This window comes from Phaenicophaeus curvirostris, chromosome 1 (assembly GCF_032191515.1).
Source record: "Phaenicophaeus curvirostris isolate KB17595 chromosome 1, BPBGC_Pcur_1.0, whole genome shotgun sequence".
In the NCBI taxonomy this organism is placed as follows: Eukaryota; Metazoa; Chordata; class Aves; order Cuculiformes; family Cuculidae; genus Phaenicophaeus; species Phaenicophaeus curvirostris.
The window spans coordinates 49,847,068-49,868,784 of NC_091392.1; the positions used below are offsets into that span (position 1 = coordinate 49,847,068).

General features: G+C 38.1%; 1 protein-coding gene across 8 annotated transcripts in view; it reads right to left on the minus strand.

Moving 5' to 3' along the window:
- The window catches only part of OSBPL8 (oxysterol binding protein like 8), a 58,749-nt gene continuing 37,032 nt past the window's right edge, over nucleotides 1–21,717 (minus strand). For all 8 annotated transcript variants that reach the window (XM_069857794.1, XM_069857775.1, XM_069857784.1 and 5 more), the window contains 17 exons: nucleotides 21,341–21,544; nucleotides 16,710–16,794; nucleotides 15,414–15,585; nucleotides 11,929–12,163; nucleotides 10,369–10,553; nucleotides 9,533–9,614; nucleotides 8,856–8,954; nucleotides 8,335–8,431; nucleotides 7,886–7,984; nucleotides 7,482–7,579; nucleotides 6,133–6,222; nucleotides 5,453–5,589; nucleotides 4,647–4,832; nucleotides 2,877–2,964; nucleotides 2,380–2,482; nucleotides 1,660–1,765; nucleotides 1–1,403 (listed from right to left, as the gene is read on the minus strand). In XM_069857794.1, the coding sequence (XP_069713895.1) occupies nucleotides 1,268–1,403; nucleotides 1,660–1,765; nucleotides 2,380–2,482; nucleotides 2,877–2,964; nucleotides 4,647–4,832; nucleotides 5,453–5,589; nucleotides 6,133–6,222; nucleotides 7,482–7,579; nucleotides 7,886–7,984; nucleotides 8,335–8,431; nucleotides 8,856–8,954; nucleotides 9,533–9,614; nucleotides 10,369–10,553; nucleotides 11,929–12,163; nucleotides 15,414–15,585; nucleotides 16,710–16,794; nucleotides 21,341–21,544 (2,202 nt within the window). In that variant the 3' untranslated portion in view covers nucleotides 1–1,267. The remainder of the gene's footprint in view (nucleotides 1,404–1,659; nucleotides 1,766–2,379; nucleotides 2,483–2,876; nucleotides 2,965–4,646; nucleotides 4,833–5,452; nucleotides 5,590–6,132; nucleotides 6,223–7,481; nucleotides 7,580–7,885; nucleotides 7,985–8,334; nucleotides 8,432–8,855; nucleotides 8,955–9,532; nucleotides 9,615–10,368; nucleotides 10,554–11,928; nucleotides 12,164–15,413; nucleotides 15,586–16,709; nucleotides 16,795–21,340; nucleotides 21,545–21,717) is intronic.

The window sequence follows — 21,717 nt, forward strand, 5'->3', positions numbered from 1 at the left end:
TTTCTTTTGTTGGAATTTTACATATTCTATACATGCATCTATTTCTTCAAGTAAAAATGTTAAAAAGCCTGGTTTTAAACTGAAACTTAAGCTTCACATTAATTTGTATGGCTACAGCACAATAAATAGGTGCATCCGTGCATTCTGTTATGTGGGATATACTGCAGTAAGGAGGAATTTGACAAAGACTTGGGGTTTCACTCTCATTTGTTTCGATATTTGAGTTTTCAGCCATCCCACAATTTCTGAAGACTTTTCCCTTGTAAACACATGTTTTCATTTGCAAGTAAACTCATCATGGTGCCTGAACTCCATTCTACATTCTTTTGGAAGATTCCACTCAAGCTACATACTTTGCATGTTCACATTTTGTTTCAAAAATAAGACAGTCCTGGCATCAGGAGTCTGTCTGCTTACTGTGACATGGCCATACACAAATGTAAATTCAAAGCTGTAGGTGTATCAAGACTTATAAACACACTGTAAATCTTTGACATTTGCAATTAGTGAGAGAGTGGACCAACACAGTACCTTCCTGGGTGCTGTACTGTTAAAAACGTGCTCTGTACAGTAGATGCAGGAATGTATTTACGAAGAATCCAAAGTTTTAAAACTATAAAAATAAAACAGCTGGCTTACAAGCCACTATAGCAATTCAGGATAAAAATTGTCATATTTCCAAAACAAATCACAGACATTACATTGCAGAATTCCCAAAGACTTCAGCTTTTTACTTGCCAGTTCCTAACACTCATTCTTTGTATAACAATGTATTTGTTTGACCTTAAACAAAAGTTTTCTTCCAAACACCCAATGCCATTTACAAAAACTGTTGGCTACTTCAAAAGTTCCTTTGTTACAAAAATGGCAAGTTTAAATGTAACGAAGCATGTTCGTTTATCATTCTATCAACAGGAATCACATCCTATCTACAAGGTCTGACCTCTGAATTTTTAACTTCATCTATTTTACGGTGAAGATTATCAGTACAGCATATGATGTAATATAAAACACAAGGCTTGATGTCGTATGTCAGCAAGACAGAGGCACACACCAGGAGCAAGAGTGTACTGGCACTTACACAATTCTTACTTCAACTGGGTAGACGGGATTATGATTCTGAACCATGAATGCTGAGGCAAAGTTCTGTAAGTTGTTGCTACAGGGCTCTTTTAGATAATATTGCATCATTGAAAGTCCAACCTAAAATATGGTCCCCAGTAACAGTTCGATCATTCCAGTTCAGAAAGGCCCTTGTTCACACTTCTTATTTGAACAAGAAATTAATCGTAAGCTGCAGTAGAACCAGGAGTAAAATGAAGACATAGTGCTTAAACTGCAAGAAATGGTAGTCCACAGGTGGCGAGTTAACAGTGACTCTATTTCGCAGTGCCATAATGTCTCTGTAAGATAGAAAATAGTATCCTGTAAATTACAATCTAGACAATCTAGCATTTTCAAGTATGCTAGGACTCCCCGTGCAGAAGTCAGTTTTTGAGGAAAATTATGAAAAAAATCGCTGAGCAATCAACATTTGGGAAGAAGAGCAGTTTAAAGACATCAAGGCTCTAAAGCAGAAAGGTACATACCAACCTCCAAGGAAAAAAAGCTAGAAAATTAGTATTCTCTAAACTATTTAAAAGTATTTTTTAGTGTTACCTCTTAATGTCTTCCTGTGTTTCCTTTATAGATTCAATGGCACTCTGCAGCTCACCCAGGTCTGCTCCTTTCTTCCTTATCCGTGTATTATGCTTCAGAAGTTGCGCTAGAAAGGTACAAAAGCCAAGTGTAATTCACAGAAGTGACTGCTAAGTCAAAACAGGAAGAACTTACTAAGGACAAACTCAATCAGTTGCAAAAATGAGAGGAAAGTTTTCTAACTAAGTTTTTGTTGAAAACTAAAGCTTTATTTTAGTCACCTATAGCACAGAAGGACAGCATTTAAGTGCTTGAAGTAACTTAAAGCACCCACTGTACTGTTTAATTTCTGCAAGCATTATCAACAACAAAAACCGGCCTTCTAGCAACGTACCGATATACAAATTAAAATGACTCGTCTTCTTTCAAGAAAGAAAAGAGTTTGCAAATACATTTTTCCCCCCAGATAGTAAATGTATGCAGCACTTAAAAAACTACCTACACTACACACTGAAATTTAAAAGATCAGGAAAGATTGTAATTAAACCTATGAGCTGTTCTGCTGCTTTTGCTTTTCCAAAACACTGGGTAAAATGCTTCACATTGGATAAAACCGTGACCTAAAGCATGCATTATGTCATAATACAAATATTGAGATAAGAAGGGTATGTGTGACTACAGAACTCTGTTTCACTGTCAAACAAAATTATTATTTCTGTATGCAAATGTATCTTTTCCTACCTTCACTCCCAGAGGAATCCTGGTTATCGGGCTCTGGGGATGAGAAACCACACTCCCCTTTCTTCTGACCTGCTGGCTTTCGTTTGATTTTTGGAACATTAACCTACAAATGATAAACCTATGAATTACTTCCAGAGAATCAGAACTGTAGCAAAGCAGCACATTCTCACAGTAACAGTTAAAAGTACAAGACCTAATAGAAATCTAAGTTCAAATTTTTGATGTATAAGCAGTCTGAAGTTTGTCCATTTAAGGAGAAAATACACTTCAAACTGTTGACTTCAACTTTGTGTATCTTATATTCCTATTCAATCAAGTCATCTCTACCGCTTAGAATGCGACACAAGTGAAAGACTATGGACTAGGCAAATTACGTTTTCATAGGACAACAACAGTGTTTCCCATCGCTCCCAATGCTTTGATGACCTTTATACGCATAGTGCCCTATATACAAGTCCCTGGATCTCATTGCACCACCTAACAGAAACAGAACATACCATTGGTGTCCGATGTCGAACTTTTGTTTGGATGGTACCATCTTTTTCAAATTGGACCATATCATTCAAAGGGTCCCACGGTCTGGTACTAGACAAACAAAATATAATTGTTTATTACCACAATGATTTAAATCAGAAATATTTTTCTGATCCAATACTATTCACTACGAACAGGTTAACGCTCTCTCTCCCTATACTGAAACCAGACATGGAATAAATGATCCTATATTCCACCTATAGGCCAGTCCTAGACTGAAGGGCCAAGAGCCAAAAATAAACTTCATGTCCAGGTCAAACCCTCAGCCAGCTGGTAAGAGTACAAGCTATTGTATTAACCAACAATATAAGCATGAAATTATCTGGCTACAGATGTGTATTTGTCAAACACAGAAAGGTTTTCTGCTTAACATACAGTTATTATTTTAGAACTAGAGGGAAATTAGGGGATTTAAAAAATATTATTACTTTGGACTGTTGTTTTTTTCTTTTAAAAGATGCCTAGGAAGGAGAGGTTACGAATCAGTCATCTCAAACCCGCTTTCATCCCAAAGTGGCTAATAGTAATCAAGGCTGGTTTCAAGAGGCACTAATGAGCTACGCACATTTTCCTTGTTGTAGTTTTTTAAGAGTGCTTTTCCAAGTACAAGTTGAGATAGAATAATTAAAAAAAAATAAAAATCAAGTAAAAGTCACAGAGCTCACTGGAGAACAACAAGCAGGCACAGGCAAAAACCCACTGAATTATAGCCTGTTCAGGACAGAAACCGCAAGCCAGCTGCACGAAGGTTGTTTTGATGCACAGCTTTAACGACAGCAGATTAAGCACAGATTTCCTTTCATCCCTCCCTGCATGCTTTTTAAAACGTTTGTAGCTGTTTCAAATGTTGTGAACACAGATCTGCATTTACATCTTAGCTTAAGCCGACTTGAATCAAATGTCATCTAAGGTAACTGGGTAAGGACAAGGCATTGCTCTCCCAAAGGTCTTCTCTATCTGTAATCCAGATGCCTAAATCCACAATCCAGATACCTTAACAAATGCCACAGCTCACTGAACTCATCTTTCACAGTAAGTGTAAAAGACTGCTCTCTACGTGGACCAGGTGGTGCGGTTGCATTATATGAATAAAAGGAAACAGAAGTTTCTTCCAGGGACTGTTGAGAGCACAGGCTGCTTTCTAGCACATAATTTCCATGGCACATCCTTGAACCACATGGTCTCAAGGGGACAAGAAATAACACAGATTAACAAGCTAGGTCTTAAAGCTGCAGGGCATAGTCTAACAGATTTAAACCGCAGTACTTTTCCTGATGGTTTTACACAGGGTTCACAACAATGTGGGCAGCCAATTCAGCTGGACTATTCACAACTCTACCAACAAGACGACGCATCACTAGAAGGTTCAAACCAAGAGATGGTGTTTCACAGAGTATTTAGTCTAGTTGGGGAATTCCCTGCTGTAGGATGTTTTGGGTAGTCTGCACAAACTTAGGAAGAAACCATGGGAATACACTTTTAGCACCAATGGCTTCAGAATTACTAAACTCAGACTACACAGTCTTTGGATATTTTACTTTTACAATTCTTGCAATACAGAAGCATACTGGATATTGTAAGAGCATCAGGGTATTCTGTGAAAACCACTGCTAGTAAGTGAGTTTGAACTCAGCTATATATGAGTTCTTTTGCTGCTGAAACCATAGCAAGAGGCTCAGTGATGCTGCAGGCATTTAACAAACAGTTTTTGTTACAAGCACTCCAGGACTCACTCGGCGTATTTGTAGTGCCATTCTCCTGTGACTGAATCCTGATCAAAGAGCTTGCATGTCCACTCTTCACCCTTAAGTTTCCTCTCTTTGGCACGCCTTCTCTGAGCTTCTTCCAGAACGTATTTCTCTTGAGTAGCTTCTGTTTGGTCTTTATTATTTATTGCCCTTGTCACTTGTTGCCAGAGCCTGACAAATGAGCAATATAGACCATTACAATCTGGTTGACAGAAATAATTGCAAACACTTCTTTAATTATAGACTACGTAAAGAGATCACAGAATAACCAGACTGGAAGAGACCCACAGGATCATCGAGTCCAACCATTCCTATCAAACACTAAACCATGCCCCTTAGCACCTCGTTCACCCATGCCTTAAACACCTCCAGGGAAGGTGAATCAACCACCTCCCTGGGCAGCCTGTTCCAGTGCCCAATGACCCTTTCTGTGAAAAATTTTTTCCTTATGTCCAGCCTAAACCTCCCCTGGCGGAGCTTGAGGCCATTCCCTCTTGTCCTGTCCCCTGCCACTTGGGAGATCAACCTCTAACACAATATTACCACATTGTAACGTGTTTTTTCCACATTTCCATCAAGAATCTGCATGATTGCAAGCTCTGTAAGTAACAACTCTGAATTTAACAACATTGCTTTCTTGTTTTTCAGGTCAGTATCAGCAAACGTGGGAAGGAAAGAAACCGCATCTTGTTCCCACTTTCTTCAATGTTCAAACCACAAAATTTGTTTATAATTCGGAGAAGATGATGAGTTTTATTTTCAAAAAGTAAAGGGTTCTAAAGTAAACTTACTTCTCTGACTCAAAATCATCTTGCTCTTCAAACTTCACTGTGTATCTAGGTAATCTACGCTGCTTGATATCAGATGTTGGGTTCCAGAATGTCTCTGAAATATCTGTCCTCTTGTCACTAATAGTAACTTCACTGTCCTGTAACATATATAATTCAGTTACCTTAATTTAATAATCTCAGACTGCCAAAACAACAACAAAAGGAGGAATGAGCAATTCTCTTTCTAATGGGAATTTCTTTTCTCTTGCATGCACGTAGTTAAGAATAATTAGATATGCTAACTTTAAAATTCAGCTTCTGCACTCTCTGCTAATTCTGACTTTGAACAGAGATGCAGCGGTACCATGGCCAAAATCCAGCAAAGCCAGTGTCACCAGAACTGAAAGTAATTTAAACATTTCACGTTGGTGCCATAACAATTCTTCATGGTACTAACACATACACTAAAAACACTTCACAAGCTGAAATGTATTTTCTTTATGAACTACTCAGAGATACAGAACTTTTCCACCTTTTAACAGTTGCAAATTACACTACATTCAATCTACAGAGATACAGTTTTCAAGAAAGTATAAATAGATACTTTCCACAAAAGTAGTATTTCATCTCAATTTTTTTTAAACTTCAGACTTTTTTGTAACTAAGGTCAGTTTTATAAAATACCATCAGTCACTACTTACCCAGTGACCCTCCAAAATAGCCAAAACTTCTTTGCCAAGCTTAATTTTCCCTGATATTTGGTTAACACTGTCATTGTTACCTAAAAAAGGCTGCAAAACAAAAGAAATGCTATCATGTTTGTTTTAAGAGCAAATTATTTTTGCATTTGTTTACTGTTAAGGAAAAATGTGCATTTATGAATTGTGATATAAACAGTCCTGATGGCTTTTAATATTACAATTTCTGCCTATTTGATCCCTAAAACAAGTCTAAGCCCACAGGAATTTGTCCTCTCATGCTGTATTTTCATAAAAGATTCACTGGGCAAAAGCATTTTCTAACAAACATGGAAAGAAAATGGAAAATAATGCAGGAAACAGCAAGACAGTATCTTGAATAGTCACTTGCTACATTAGTTTCACCACTTTGACAAAAAACATATATTACTAGAGATTAGCTCTTTCAGAAGCAACAACAAAAATTACTGCCAGGGATTTTCTTTGGCTTTTTTGACACTGTATCCTGTGGGCTGATGAGGCAAAATATCAATTAACACGTCTCCTCAACAAGTGTTTGTTCAGCTTTGAATCACTTTCTGCCTCTTAGATGGCAAAAGTGCAAGCCAAGCCACCTCCAAGTAGTTTAGAAACCTTTGTTTAGCTTTTGTGAGTGGGGAGGTGCTCCTACAGCAAGCGCATCCGCCAAAAATAGTCCATGTAAACCGCTGCTTAGCATTGGGCATTAGGCTGATATGTATATTAGCCAAAACTTTTGCATCATCTTTATGTAAGGTGTTATGAGCAACTTAAATTTTACCCAGCATGGAAGGGGGCAACCTGGGTCTGAGGTCTCTTTCAAGGGCTCTCCAGGAGTTTAAAAAGACCCTGAACGTTTTTAGAGAATTGAAAATCACCAAGATATATTTACAATACAGAAAACACATGAACCACTGATCAGATCACTAAACACTTCCCCTGCTCTTACGATGTTGCCAATGGTGGACACAAGATAGACTGTTGCTTTTTCCCCACTAGAGATGTTCTTAAGACTCATGCAACTAGCTATTTGTTTGTATCCCCCATCCCCAGAGATGAATTAAACACTTAAGTTTCAGTCAAAACCTTTGGACCCAGAAGAATGCATTAAAAAAAAAAAGAGATGACAATGTAATTCCTTCCTTTAAAAAGTAATCACTATCTGCTAGACACACAGAGCTCCGTATGTAGTACTTAAAATGAAAATCCCTCCTTTTCCAGAGAGATAATTCCATATTATATCAGATCGTATCTGAAGAGTGACCTGATAATTCTTTTTTTCTTAATTATCATGCTCATTCTCCTTCTTGTGCCCACTCACAGCATTTACTAACCTTGAGTTTGAATTCAATTGTTGCACTGTAGCCAGTTTTCTCACATGTGATGTTGACTGTTCCCCCAAGCTCTAAGGTCATTGTGCCATAAAGTATTCCTACAGGAGAAAAAAACCAAAACAGCTAGAATGAATGTTTATAACGGAGCAAGACAAAAAACCTTAAGTTCTTTGGGCACAATTCCTAGAGCAAATGTGTCTCTGCCAGAGGAATAGACAATTGCTTAAACAATAGATGTATTTTTCTCTTGATAAAATACATGAAAGCCTAGAGCCACCAATGTTGCCAGTGTCCAGAACACTTTTCTCAGATGACAAGCTTGAATCCAGTGCATTATACGATTTAGAGTAATAAAAACTTCTGTTCTCATAACCTTCCCTCTAAAGAATGAAAGAAACCCCTACCTTTACAATGAGCATATGGCATTGTCATTACATAATCTTCTCCCCTATTTAGGAATGTTAGCCGTCCTTCTCCATCTAGTATGGCAGATAATGAATTCCCTGAAATTCAAAGACAGGAAATCACATTTCTCCCACTGCAAGACAACAGTCAAGATTTCCTAACAGCTAAGCAATAAAATTAAGAACATCAACATATCTAGCATTGCAATCTATCCTGTTTAGTGCAGCCACTATAATATACAACATCTCCAATTAAAAATTAAAATACTCCAAAAATAGAAATGACTATTCCAAAGATCTGTAGCAAAAATTTGTAAGGAAAGGATAATACCACGATCAGTTTTCTGATTCTTCTAAGAGCCTTCTTTCATCCACAAAACACAGTTCATTTGAACCAATTTACACTCCTCAATAAAGGTACAATAACAACAGAAAACCCCATTACCTACCATAGAATTTGGATTTGGCCAGAATGCTACCACTAAGGCAAAAACCATCCTTGCGGTTGCTAACATAGAAGGCAGATATTGGAGGGTGATGGGATACCTGTTGAAAAAAACATATATGTTAAAAAAAAAAAAAACAGAACATGCAACATAGGATAAAAATTGAGCTAATAATGACAGCATGCAAAATTTAAGCTGCCCTACAGCTTAACAGCGTTAACAGATGTCAAATGTGACCGTAATCTTTAGAGAAAATGATCAAACATTCCTACTGAATTTTAAGAGCTAAGAAAATTAGCACCTGATTTTCACTGGAGAGAGAAGAAACAAATGCTGCAAATGCTGGAAACACCTTTCCCTCTGTTTCTCTAGGAATACACATTAAAAGAAACATGTATAAAGGAACCTATGCTCATCGAAAGAGCTTGTAAAATAATCTTCATACCCTTACACACATTTTCTGAAACTGCTATAGAAATGTGGTTTATTTTACTTAAAATGTTTGTGCAGTTTTTTGCAGCTACCTGTTCTGCAATGTAAAAAGTCTTGCTATTCGTCCTTGGATGAATCCAAACGCAGCGGAAAGTCTCACCAAGTATAGGATTGTATGGCTTTTTTAGTCCCTAAACAAAAACACAACAGAGAGTAATCACACAATGCAGGCACGGAACTTACAAAATATCTTCAGTGATAGACTGATAAAGACAGACATGCACAGAAAAAAATATAATAATATATATGCCAAAGCACATTGTACTTGATTTCATCATTTTGTACAAGAATAATTACAAAGCTTTTGTCTGGAGTTAGGCAGTAAACACTTCATTCTTGCAATACTGTTTCCCACCAACATGGCTACAAAAATGTAAGTACAAAACTAAATGAAGCCATGGAAATATTAGTCCTCCAATGGCTGCATGCTATCACTGAAGAACTGCAAACACAGAACTGGCTCAACTTTATCACAAAATGTTTAGTTCAACTTTTATTCCAAGGGGAAAAACAATCAACCCACAATAGAAACCAGTGTATTTCAAGGATGGCTAGGGACCAAAAAGGTCCACAATGCATTTGAGAAAATAAAAGCAAGGTTAAGTTTTCATTTAAAAAACCATAATAATATAATTTAAAACCAAAATCTTACTTCAGCACATCCTTACACCCTCAAATAACTAAAGACAAAAAATATGCAAAAGGACACCTTTGGCTTTTTGTAGAATCCGGACAAATACCACTTCACTACTTTTTTCATGCGGTTGTACGCATTCTCTTCAAGAGCAGCTCTGTGAAACAAACAACACACAGATCAAGTACCAATATTGTTTCAGTCATAACACAGCATGAATTGTTATGGTATGTCCTGTATCCAGGAGTTGACTAAAACAAAGGTTTTAGGATTTGCAGTACTGTAAAGCTTCCAGCCAGACTGTATCACATTCAAAGTTTTCAAATAATTGTCTGAAAATGCAAATCAAACTAAAAATCAGAAATTCTATCTCCATAGCTGAGTCTGTTCTTTTTAACATTAAATCCTGTTCCACGTCCCTGAAGTTCTTCCATTTATTAAACGTACTATGGTTTAGAGAACTGGCCTACTCACATACAGAACTTACTGTTGAATAATATTTCAATTCACAATATTTAATTTATTACATGTATTTGTGCAGGTAACTACAAATGTGAATGCAACTTAACAATGTATTAAAAAGGTTAACTGGTACTATTGTAAATTGTAAATGCCTCATTTTGAGAAGTCTTCTAATCAGTCTCCAAAAACTAAACTAGAACTATGTGCAACACAATTGCTATTACTAAGAGTGGCCAAACTTCAAGATGTACCATATGAGTTCTCAGGCAGTTTGCTTTCAGGAAATAAGAATATCTGATGACCGATGCGCTGTGAGACAAACACTCAAACTCTAAGCAGACTACAACATTGTTTAAGCAGACCGGATCAAATGTTTCAGTACACGCTGTTGCCTCATTTTAGTTTTAAAAAAACAAAAAGAATGACAACCAGAGACAAGATTTACTCACTCAGACAGAAAGTCTGCATGGTAGTAGTAATCAGACAGCTTGTCCAGGAAAGAACGAGGTTCCAAGATAAATGTAGGTAGTACAACCTTGGACAAGTCCATTCCTGGCCGGACTTGTTTCAGTAGTGTCCAGATAAGACTTTTGTTTTCCTCTGACACTACTTCTGTCTGAGCGGCCTCCCCAGCCTAGGACGAACAAAAAACTGCTTACAGAAAGGAGCAAGAAAATAATCCTCCAGAAGAAACGTTAACACATTTTAAGGATGCAATGAGAATGGAAATTGGATACTAAAGATGAACGACTCTAAGAAGCTGAAGCAACAATAGCAGGAAAATCAAGTTTCTCTAAATACACTTATGATATACCTTTAGTAAAGTATGATATAGTATTCAGCATTAAAAACTGCATTTGTTTTCAACACCCCTAAAGCAGAAAAAAACCAAGGTAGAATGTTGTTCAGAAGTCTCCTCTTAGTCCTTTCCTAGGCATCAAGTACATTACTCCATGTTCTCATGTGCAAGACTTAATATAGCAAAGGGCTTCCCATTCTACCAGCTTTTCCTCAACACAAAGGCTTCCACATTTATGCATTTCACTGCCTTGATCAGTCAATAGTAGCATCGGTTTCCCTTAAGGAAAACCAGTATTTAGGGATAAGTGAGCAAAACCCGGAGCCACACTCCCATATGCTCCTTTCTGACCAAGAAGAGAGGATACATTCTTCCTTGCAGTTTCCGAAATGAAAAGCAAAGTCTGTAGCATCCCTCCTTCCAGAACAGTTCTAAAACACACGGTCGAGAATTTATGGTCAAACTCCTCAACTTTACCTAAACTACAATTTCTTCTAGAAACAATACAAGAAAGCAATAAAATATTTATATGCCATACATATGAAAAAAAGAAAATCTCATAGTTAGCATTTGAGAAGAAAGGAGACACTTGTGAAAAAGCCCATCTTAATTTCTTTTACTAAGGTTTCTGGTACCTTTACAGCAAGTCAAACATGCAACTCCCTGTCATATTTGCCTGTGTAGATATACAAGGCCAACTGCAAAAGTGGAATGGCAGCTCTGGGGCATCATATTAGTATGCAAGGTGACATCAGAAACAGCAAGCCTTCCACTGAATTCTGCAGATCCCATGGCTACTTAACTCCTCTCTTGGATAGAAAAACAGACACGTCCACTTGCATTAATATCTTCAAGTGGAAGACTTTTAATTGAAATAAAAACCATGAGTAAGTTGTTAAAAACCAAGAAGTAACAACAAAAGGACAGGCAGACATAGTCAACTTCTGCTGTAGGTGGCCCTTTCAAACTGAGTACCTTCTGTCTGAGCAATATTCCAGATAATCTCATTATCGCTGTCAAAATGTCAGACACAAGCACAAGAGTGGCAGAGTAGAGCAGAACATGGGCGAACAGAATGTTTTCCCCCCATTATTTCTGAAAATATGAAAGCCAGTTCTGTGAGTCAGCTTTCAAGCATAGTCTGATGCCTAAAATATCAGCTTTCTATTTGAAGAAACTGTTTGTTCACTACCATCAACAGCACTTTTACCTCCCCAAGTTCTTCAGGACTCTGTTCTACATAAGTAGTTTCCTTGATGTCAATTGGTTCTGGATCAATATAAGAATCATCCTGTCGCTCTGATGTGTCACTATCGCTTTCTTCGCTTTTTCCCAATCCATCATTATCAGATTCCTCGTGGTCATGGTCATTTTCCTTATCAGATTTGTCAGAGTACATATCTTGATCTTTAAAGTGATGTCTTTCAATTTCACTGTCATTTAACCTATAAAAAAATAAAGGCTAAATTAATCTTAAACTTCGTACAATTTAATGTTTCCAAACAAGCGTCTTAATAAAATACACACTAAAATTGCCAATATCAACCCTCATCTGGAAGCAATGTCAAACTAGCTTCACTGGAAACACATAGGATGTACTCTTCTCACTGAGCTGTCAAATGCATCAAGTTTGGAATAGTATTGTTGAAAGGTCCTACAACAGTCTTCTAGTCCAACTGCCTGACCACCTCACTGAACAAAACCTAAAGCATGTTATTAACAGCATTGTCCAAATGCCTCTTAAACACTTAACAGGATCGGGATGATGACCACCTCTCTTGGAAGCCTGTTCCAGTGTTTGACCACCCTCTCCGTAAAGAAATGTCTCCTCATGTCAGGTCTGAACATTCCCTGGCACAGCTTTGAACCATTCCCATGTGTCCTGTCCCTGGATACTAGGGGGATGAGCACCACCCTCTCTACATCCCCTCCTCAGGAAGCGGTAGAGAGCAATGAGGGCACCCCTCAGTCTCCTTTTCTCCAAACTAGACAAACACCAAGTCCATAGCTGCTCCTCACAGGACACTCCTTGCAGCCCTTTCACCAGCTCTCTTGCCCTCTTCAGAATGCACTCAAGGACCTTCACAGCCTTCTTAAATTGTGGGGTCCATAACTGCACACAGTATTCAAGGTGAGGTCACACCAACACTGACAACAGCAGGACAGCCACCTCTTCCGACCAGCTGGTTATACCATGCTTGATGCATACCAGGATATGATTCACCCGCTTGGTTACCAGGAGACACCACACATTCTGACTACTGTCAACCAGTACCCCCAGACCCCTTTCTGCAGGGCTGCTCTCCAACCACTCCTCTCCGAATTTATAGTTGTGTCCGGCATTATTCTATCCCAAGTTCTCATTAAATTTCATGTCACTTATGCTCCAATTTCATGTCCAATTTCAAATTTCATGTCCCAATGCTCCAATCTATCTGGATACCTCTGCAAGTGTTCCAGTCCCTCGATAGGGTCAACAGCATCTCCTAGTTTGGTACTGTCAGGAAACTTGTTACTGGAGACTTCAAATTCTGCATCCAGATGATCATTGATAAAATATATTGAACAGAACAGGCCCTAGGACTGAGCCCTGAGGAACAGCACTGCTGACAAGTCACCAGCCAGATGTAGCCCCATTCACTACACCCCTATGAGCCCTGACGGTCACCCATTTCTTCACCCAGTGCACTATGAACCTGCTCATCTCACAGCTGGACAACCTGTCCAGGATTCTGTGACAGGACAGTATCAGAGCCCCTAGTAAAATCCAGAAAAGTGACATACACTGCCTTCCCTTCATCCACTAAGCAGCTGACCTTATCATAGGACATCAAATTAGTTAAACAGGACTTTGTCTTTATGAACCCATGTTGACTGCGCCTGATGATTGCATTGTTCTTTAAATGTCTTTCAATAGCATCCACTATGATCTTAGCCATATTTTTTCCAGGTACTGAGGTCAGACTAACAGTTCTGTAGTTTCCTAGGTCTTCCCTCATGCCCTTCTTTGTAAACTGGAATAACGTTGGCCAGCTTCCACACAGAGGAGACCTTCCCAGGCTACCAAGACCTTTGGTAGAAGATCAAGTAGGGTCCTGCCGTAACATATATTAGCTCCTTCATTACTCTGGACTTAAGAACATTTAGCTGATACAACTGGTTTGTTACGATTTCCACAAACAGAAAGTCACTGTTCCCGCACTCATGGCCCTCCAATTCAGAGGACCTGGCAGCCCCAGGTCTAATAGTTTTATTAAAGACCGAAGCAAAAATAAACACTGAATGTCTCCACTTTATCTTCATCCCTATTTTTCAGGTGACCATCTTCAACAGCTATCAGTCCAATGTTTTCCTTGGACCAGCTCTTGCTATTAGCATACTTTAAAAACCTAGCTAAAATTGCTTTCATCTTTCTTCCCCCCCTCCTGCCAACTCCATTAAAACTAGGCCTACAGGTTTGTTACTTAGATAGTTAAGCACAGTGAATATTCTTAGAATATGCTATATCCAAAGATCTACTTAATTAAACCATTAGTCTTAATTAGACTTAACAGTTGTAGCTAATTGCTGTGATTGTAATCTGGGCCAGCTGCTGATATAAAACTACTATTTACGAGTACAGATCTCCAGCTGAATTGTACACAACAGTTTTATTGTTTCTATGAGATAATAGATAACTGTAGCTGAGTCTGCTTGGTCATCTGGATCAGACCTTGAACCTTGGCTGGGGGCACAAATTTGCACTTTCTGTGCTTTTCTTAGACCACCTAAGTCAGAAAAAACTGCCTTTCTCCCAGTCCAGGTCATCTGTCTCTAAATGTAGCAGTGCACTCTCAACAGTAGTACAAAATACTTGCCCCCAAGAAAAGACAGATGGGCAGCTGTTTGAAATAAATCTATGCCTACCTGAAAGTACAACAAATCGGTGGAAGATTACTGAGAGAAACTGTGCATAGCGTAAGCTTCAGACCCAATTATTTCAAATAAAGAAATAAATCTTTTATATTTTCTAATGCACTTTGGTACCAACAACTGAAGTGTTTGAAAGCAACATTCATGCACTATGCTTACTTAATAATGTATTTCCACAAAAGCTTATACTCTCAAAAATCTGGCTGAATGTATTTATCGGAATAAACAGGGTGCTACTGATGGGCACTCAGAGATTAAATACCAGGTGATATCAGATAATTTCAACTTTTGTGCATCTATTATAATAGGTTGACTGAACCATTATTCATCTGATGACTCAAAGCTGAGACACGCTGAAACCATAATGATAGGATTATTCATTTCTTTAACCAAAGAATAAGAACTGATTTTCACATCTACCAACTTCTCTCACATGTGCTAAACTTCTCATTTTCAGGTGAAGCAAACAAGAGACCAACTTCAAGATATGAAAATTTAAACCTTTTAAGTTTAACTGAGTACTTAAACTTACTGATGCGCTAGTAAGCTTTGAGTTCTTTGGGGCAAACCTTCCTCTGTATCCACTTTGCTTGAAAACAGATTTTTTCATTTTATCACACACAATATAAAATACAGGTGTAAATACAGGTGTAAATAAGGTGTATGAAGAGAATTCAGGAGCGAAAAGAACTGCAACTTTAGAAAGAGATTCTCCCTGTGAAGAAGTTATCACTACACAATTCTGCCAAAAGAACATTCAGGCTTAGTAATTAGTTCACTTACGGTAAGTTTTCTCCACTGTGCATGTTGTTAGCACGAAGCAGACCATAGAGAGAGACATGAGTACTGTCTGCTGAAGAGTTCAAATCATGTTCTTTACCTTCTCTAATCATTGTACGTTTCAGCAGACTTGAACATTTCAGTGCCAGCTCCAAAGCATCCATCCAACACCTGCCTAAAGATAAATTTATTATTAGACTAAACATTAAGGATTTAACTGAACTATACAACTTCCATTTCCTAATTTCACAATACTTTCAGGTCTGCTTACATTGCGTTTGAAAACACATTTCAGAGTTACTCCATGTTATATGTATTGGATTTTATAATCTGGTGGGGACATAAAAACAACATTCAACTACCCAGCTCTGGCACAGAGGATGCTTCAGGGTAGGACAAGCAAGGTAAATTATGATTCTGTTAAAGCGTATTCCAGCATTTCTTCCTTAATGCAAGTATGGTTCCATCCAAGCCCTGACTACTGAATTCCTCCAAAGTTGCCTGCAGCCCTGCTCTAGGTCTGAAGACTAAGTAACCAGTTGGCATAATTTGCTCCTGCTCTAATAATAGTATTAAAAAAAGTCATTTCGATATGAAATAGCAGACACCCTAACATTTTATGGCAAAAAGGAACTAAACAAGTTTTGTGTTCTTTCCACTTCAATTCTTCATTTCCATGTACCTAATTGATTTTCCAATACAAAAGGCAAATACAGTCCCATTTTTAAAGTCTGCAGGGGTATGCTTAATTAACCAGTAGAAGAAAAGCAGATGCTAAAAAGGTTATACAATAACTTTAATTTTATTTCCACATTGTAAACTTTGAAGATGTTTGCAGTGATAAACTGACCATCACCTTCCCACTGAGGAAATATATTGCAAAACCACATTTTCAAGGAATTTTTACTACTGGAACTTTGTGCAACAGCTGCACTTTACAATACAAAATGATTTCATTCAAAAAAGTATGTCCACATTAGCAATTCAGAAAGGAACTAGTTTGAGTATTCAGATATATATTAATAAATTTATATCTGAAATAACTCCTTTCCTCTCCTCTACCCAGCCAATGCAAGGCGACTGCAAGGAGTTCAATGGCAGCCTCACTGGGTCAAAATTTTTAATAACCATGAAAAATTACTAGAACCAACACAATTGAATGCACTAAGTACGGGAGAACCTTAACAACCATGAAACTGCAGTCACAGTGCTGTAATAGACATGGAAAGACAACCAAAGTCACCTCTTTCTAATAATCAACTGCTGTGACTGTGGAAAAACACCAAAATATTTTTTTACCATCTGATTCTGAAGCAGCTCGGATGATCAGATAACTGCTGGGCAATGGCTGAGTTATAGAACCAACTGCTTCACCTTTGGGACCCTTGAAATAAACAAAACAAGCAACAGCATCAGGTATTTTAATTCAGTTTTACAGGTTATCATTCAATGTAATAACAAGCTGACACACTGCAGGGCTATTTACTGTCACTCAGCAACATCTAATGAAGACACGAATGGAAAGATGGACAGCCCTCTTTTACTGGATTTCTTCTTCAAAGTCTTCATTCTATGTACAGCTCCCAATTCAATCCTACTTTAAGAAGAACGGTCTTTGGGATTCAAATAATTTTTGGTGGGTTTTTTTTTCTTTTTTTTTTTGTAAATGAGACTTGGCATAGTAACTTGAAAATGCTCTGCTGATGCTGCTTATAGCAAGATGACAAAAGCATCCAAAGGAACGCCATGGAGGAGTCACCCTCACTGTCTGGGGATTCCCACAGATGGGTGTAGAGAGACCATAAGGGATTCCTCTTCAGCTCAGTATTTCAGCTGAAAAGGTAAAGCTGAAAGCAAGCAAAACAAAAGACACGTCTGTCAGATAGTTTAAGAGAGTTGATTTACAACAAATGCTGCCTAATAGAAGACCCCACATTTGTACAGCAACAGGTCATACCCCCCTCCAGTCCCATGTTCTTGATGAGAACAAAGATTTCTCTCAGTTCCTACAAGGATGCTGTGGTTCATAGAGACAAGAGGGCAAGCCAAACTCCTGCAGAGAATGAGACACTCTCTTCAGTAATCCACTTCATGTTTATTTTACCCAACAATGTTTTAGGTGTCTCAGCAACATCCTGTGCTCCAGAACAGCATGATTTTTGCCTGTCTTCAGAGGACAGAGGAGTCAATCAATACTTAAATAAAGTGCAAATCACTCCTCCCACTGAAACACTGTGTACTGCCATAGGAACCCACTCATCCTTTCCTCCTCTCTCCTTCCCCTGCAATCTCTCTACCTATCCAATAGTCAATTCCAAAAAATATTTAGGTGGGCTTGGCATTTAAATAAGAAAAAACAAGAACAAATACCGCAGATTATGCCTAGGTCCATTAAAGACATTTAGATGCTTAAGTCTCTCTATAAAGGGTATCAGCAGGACACCATGACATGATGTTCAACCAAAAGAGACACAGAGGATGTCAAATGCCAAAGTTCAACTTTCATTATTTCACTAATTAAAAGAAAAAAATACAAATCCAAAAGACCTTTCTATCTCTTCTGAGCTTCGTTTTGGAATAAAATGCTAAACAACCATTTTAAAGCCCCTTCAAAAAAAAAAAAAAAGTTTACCTATGGTAACTTTAAGACAACTGATAGGCAAAGAGGGCTGTATTAAACATACTTGAAGCTATTATTGAAAGCTGGGTTAATCCTGCCTAACTAACGAGCTAAGACATTCCGGTCTGCGTTGATTTCTCCCAGATAGAAGCCTGATGAAAAGCCAGTACAAGGCTCAGAAGAGGGAACTGGAAAGCCAGCAGAAGTTTTGAGCAAAAGCAGATAAAGGCAGATATTTTAGAAGCAAGCAAATGAAACAGCCAGAACATTTCTGAGGGTGAGAGGTGGGTAACAAAGAATCTTGGTAGCACTTAAAAACCAATGCAGGCAAGCTAGTGCTGGTGTAAATGACCAGAAACTCCTGAACAGTCAGCATGAATTATCAGCAACTTGGGTGTCAGAAACATGATTCCAAATCTCAGTCCCCTTCTGAGCAAGCAGAAAGGTGCGCCTATGAAAACTGTTCTGTGAAGTAGCAACACAGGAACTAGGAGTTAGTGGGTAGTGAGGACCAGGATGACCCCATGCATGAGCACTCCTCACCCCAAGGGCAAACAGGGAAGAGATCTTATTCTCACCAGGGCCCCTAGGGAGGAGAAAGCATCTCAGCACAGTGCAGTGCCAGGCAGGCATGGGAGAGGTGCACAGAAGGGACCATGGTACCCTGGGTGCACACCAGTGCTGAGCAAAGACCTCAGCAATCACAAGTCCTCAAAGCTCTCTGGTCACAGGACACATACTGAGGTCAGACCTCTACCAGTGAGATCTCTCCTTTATACTGTAGGCATGCAGGGCACACTACTTACTGTATCCCAGACAACTACAATTTTGTGATAAAGTGTGGTTTTGGTGTTTGGGGTTTATTTTAACGCAAGAAAGCTATACTGTCCTAGGTGGTTTGACAATATATTTATTAAAATCAGATGAATAATTTGCAGCAAACATTTAAGTAGCTTTACTTATTTCAGAATAAATGCTTGTGGATCTTATTTCCTCTAACTGATTACTGTTCCAAAAGTTCCAGATATTTTTCCTTTGATATCACTCATTATGGTTTCAAAATCAATTTTGAGCATGTTAGTGTCATGTACAAGAGAGACACTTTCCATTTATTAGGTGACTTTATTTGAACTGTCTCTATTACTGATGGAATGATGGTACAACTATTCAAATACAAGGTAATGGACAAGTTAAAAAATTCCATTAGATTAAAAAACAATTTGAAGTTTACTTTCTATAGAATATTCATGCCAATAAAACTCAAATGCCATGAACATTCAGAGAAAGCAGTAAAAATCAGTAAGCAGCTGCACTGAGGACTAAGGCTACTCATGAAAAACCAGTTATTAATTTTAGAAAACTGAAATGGCATCAGGACTGGGCACATGAGGAAGACAAAATAAGGTACACAGCCACCTCAGAGTGCAGGAGGAACATCAAAGACCACAGCAAGAGGATTAAGGGAACATGTGAAGCGACTGACCACAAACTACTGCAGAAGAGAACTTTCAGTCTGCTGCCACAGGGACACACTATGGAAATTTTGTTCAAGTGAGAAAATCTCCTGCAGTGCTTGTACCTGTGTAAATGTTTCTTACAGTTTCACCTTCCTGCAGTGACTGCAAACAAGGGTCATTTTGCCTTAGACTTTAGGCTTGCTCTGGTAAATCTACTCTGTAAATCAGTCAATTGCTATTATGCTTATGAAAGTTTGCCTCATGATAATAAATCTGTAACTAGGACATTATAATTGACTAGGTAAACAAAGCAGAAAAAGGTTTCAAACTTCAAGGCCTTTCATCTAGTTAAATCCAGTAATTCTCAACTGCAAACAGCCAAACCAAAATGAACAAATGCCACTGCAGCTCTCAGCACATTTAGAATGGACAATATCAACTTGTTCAGGTTCAAAATTTGACCTACCTTAAAAAAGTAAAAATCTGGTGGGGCATGTCCTCTAAATTCTAAACATCTAGTTAAAAAAACAAACAAATCCATTTCTCATTGCCAAGCAATAAAGAAATATAAGACTGATTTGTATTCTTCTGCAGACAGGCCACCACTTTGCAATGCACGTATATGTGACCATAAATAATTAAATCACATCAACACCAAACCCTACAGCTTTGAAAAAAGGACACGGAGTTTGTGTTCTGCAAATGTGAGATCACCACTAATTAGTGAAAAGTCCTTCCAAGCAATACAAAAATAACATCATACAAAAGCAGCTACAAAAGATTTGATCTAAGTTTAGTAAATTTAGATAATATTGATAATAGTAACAATTCAGAAAGACCATAAACAACAATCAGGAACTATACCAGACTTCCCAGTCTGAGATAAGGAAGACAAAATCAACACAGCGTATTCTACAGATGTGACAGTACATCTACAGCAATTTAAGATTCAGAAGATACAATCTCACAATTAGTGGCTATCTTAAGACGTATGTTGCAGAGGACATAATTTATTTATTATGACAAGGGTCCTGATATTGTACAGTAATTTCATGTAAAGTAAGGTGCCATTTCAGGAGGTAAATATGTTCACTTGTGCTGTGCTTCCATACCCCCTCTCCATATGCAAACACAAAACAAGGACTACAAGAGTGTGTTTACTAGAGTATAAACAATGACTAATAGCAAGCATTAAAGATTCTTGCCAGAATGTGAAATAAACCTTTGCCGTGCAGAACACACTGAGCTTTTTAACACTTACAGTTAAGAGCTGATTACAGTATTATGCCATGTATGACAAAGCAAACAGACATCAGAATTGAAGGAAAAGATTTATCTTCCTAAAACTACAGTCAAAAAGGAACACAACTGTCTAACACGCTGCAATATAAGCTATTAACGCCCAAGGAAGTCATTTGAGTTTCTTCTCTTTACAAGCACATTGAACTAGGCTGACATTTCATTACATGAATATGGCGTTGGAAGCCAAGAAATGTTTATGCAACATCTCAACTCTTTCATTTCGGTAAATCACTTCCCTCCTGAATTTCTCAGATTCAGCTGACATAAAATCAACATTATACACTCATTCCTTCCACTTACATGACTACCAGTGATAGCATTAACCTCTTTAACAGCATCTCTCTGCACACCACACTTCTGGAGCTATTAAAGTATGTAGAGCAGCATAATTCAAATGCTTTTTGTGATGAAGACGACTAGATGTTTATTCACAATAAACAAATCATTAAAGTCGGAAAAGAACATGAAGTTCAGCTTTTCATTAATGTTTTCTTTACTCCTGGCTGGCTAATGCTAGACGTTCATTAAGAACCATATACGCCACCACTAACCTTTATAGCCCATATGGACTGCTCCAAAGGATGAAAAAGTTTGAAACAAAAGCCATCTTTTTTAGAAGGCCTCTCAATGAGTTCACAAGCGTTCAGGAGCACCGTTCCTACCCACTGGCCATTTTTGGGGGTTTTGTAAACAAGCAACACTCCTGGTTTCAGTACACACCACAGCTTGGTCCAGCTTTTCAAAGTACCACGAATCTAGAAGATAAATAGTTACAGTTATAACTCAGTGAAATCCATAACAAAATCACTGCCTTTAACAAAATGAATATGTAAGTTATTTATCAGGTTTTTTTCCAAGCAAAGTTTACCAGGTCTTTCAAAAGTTTACCTAGGTTTATCAAAGACAATACAAAGGTATAATTTCAATG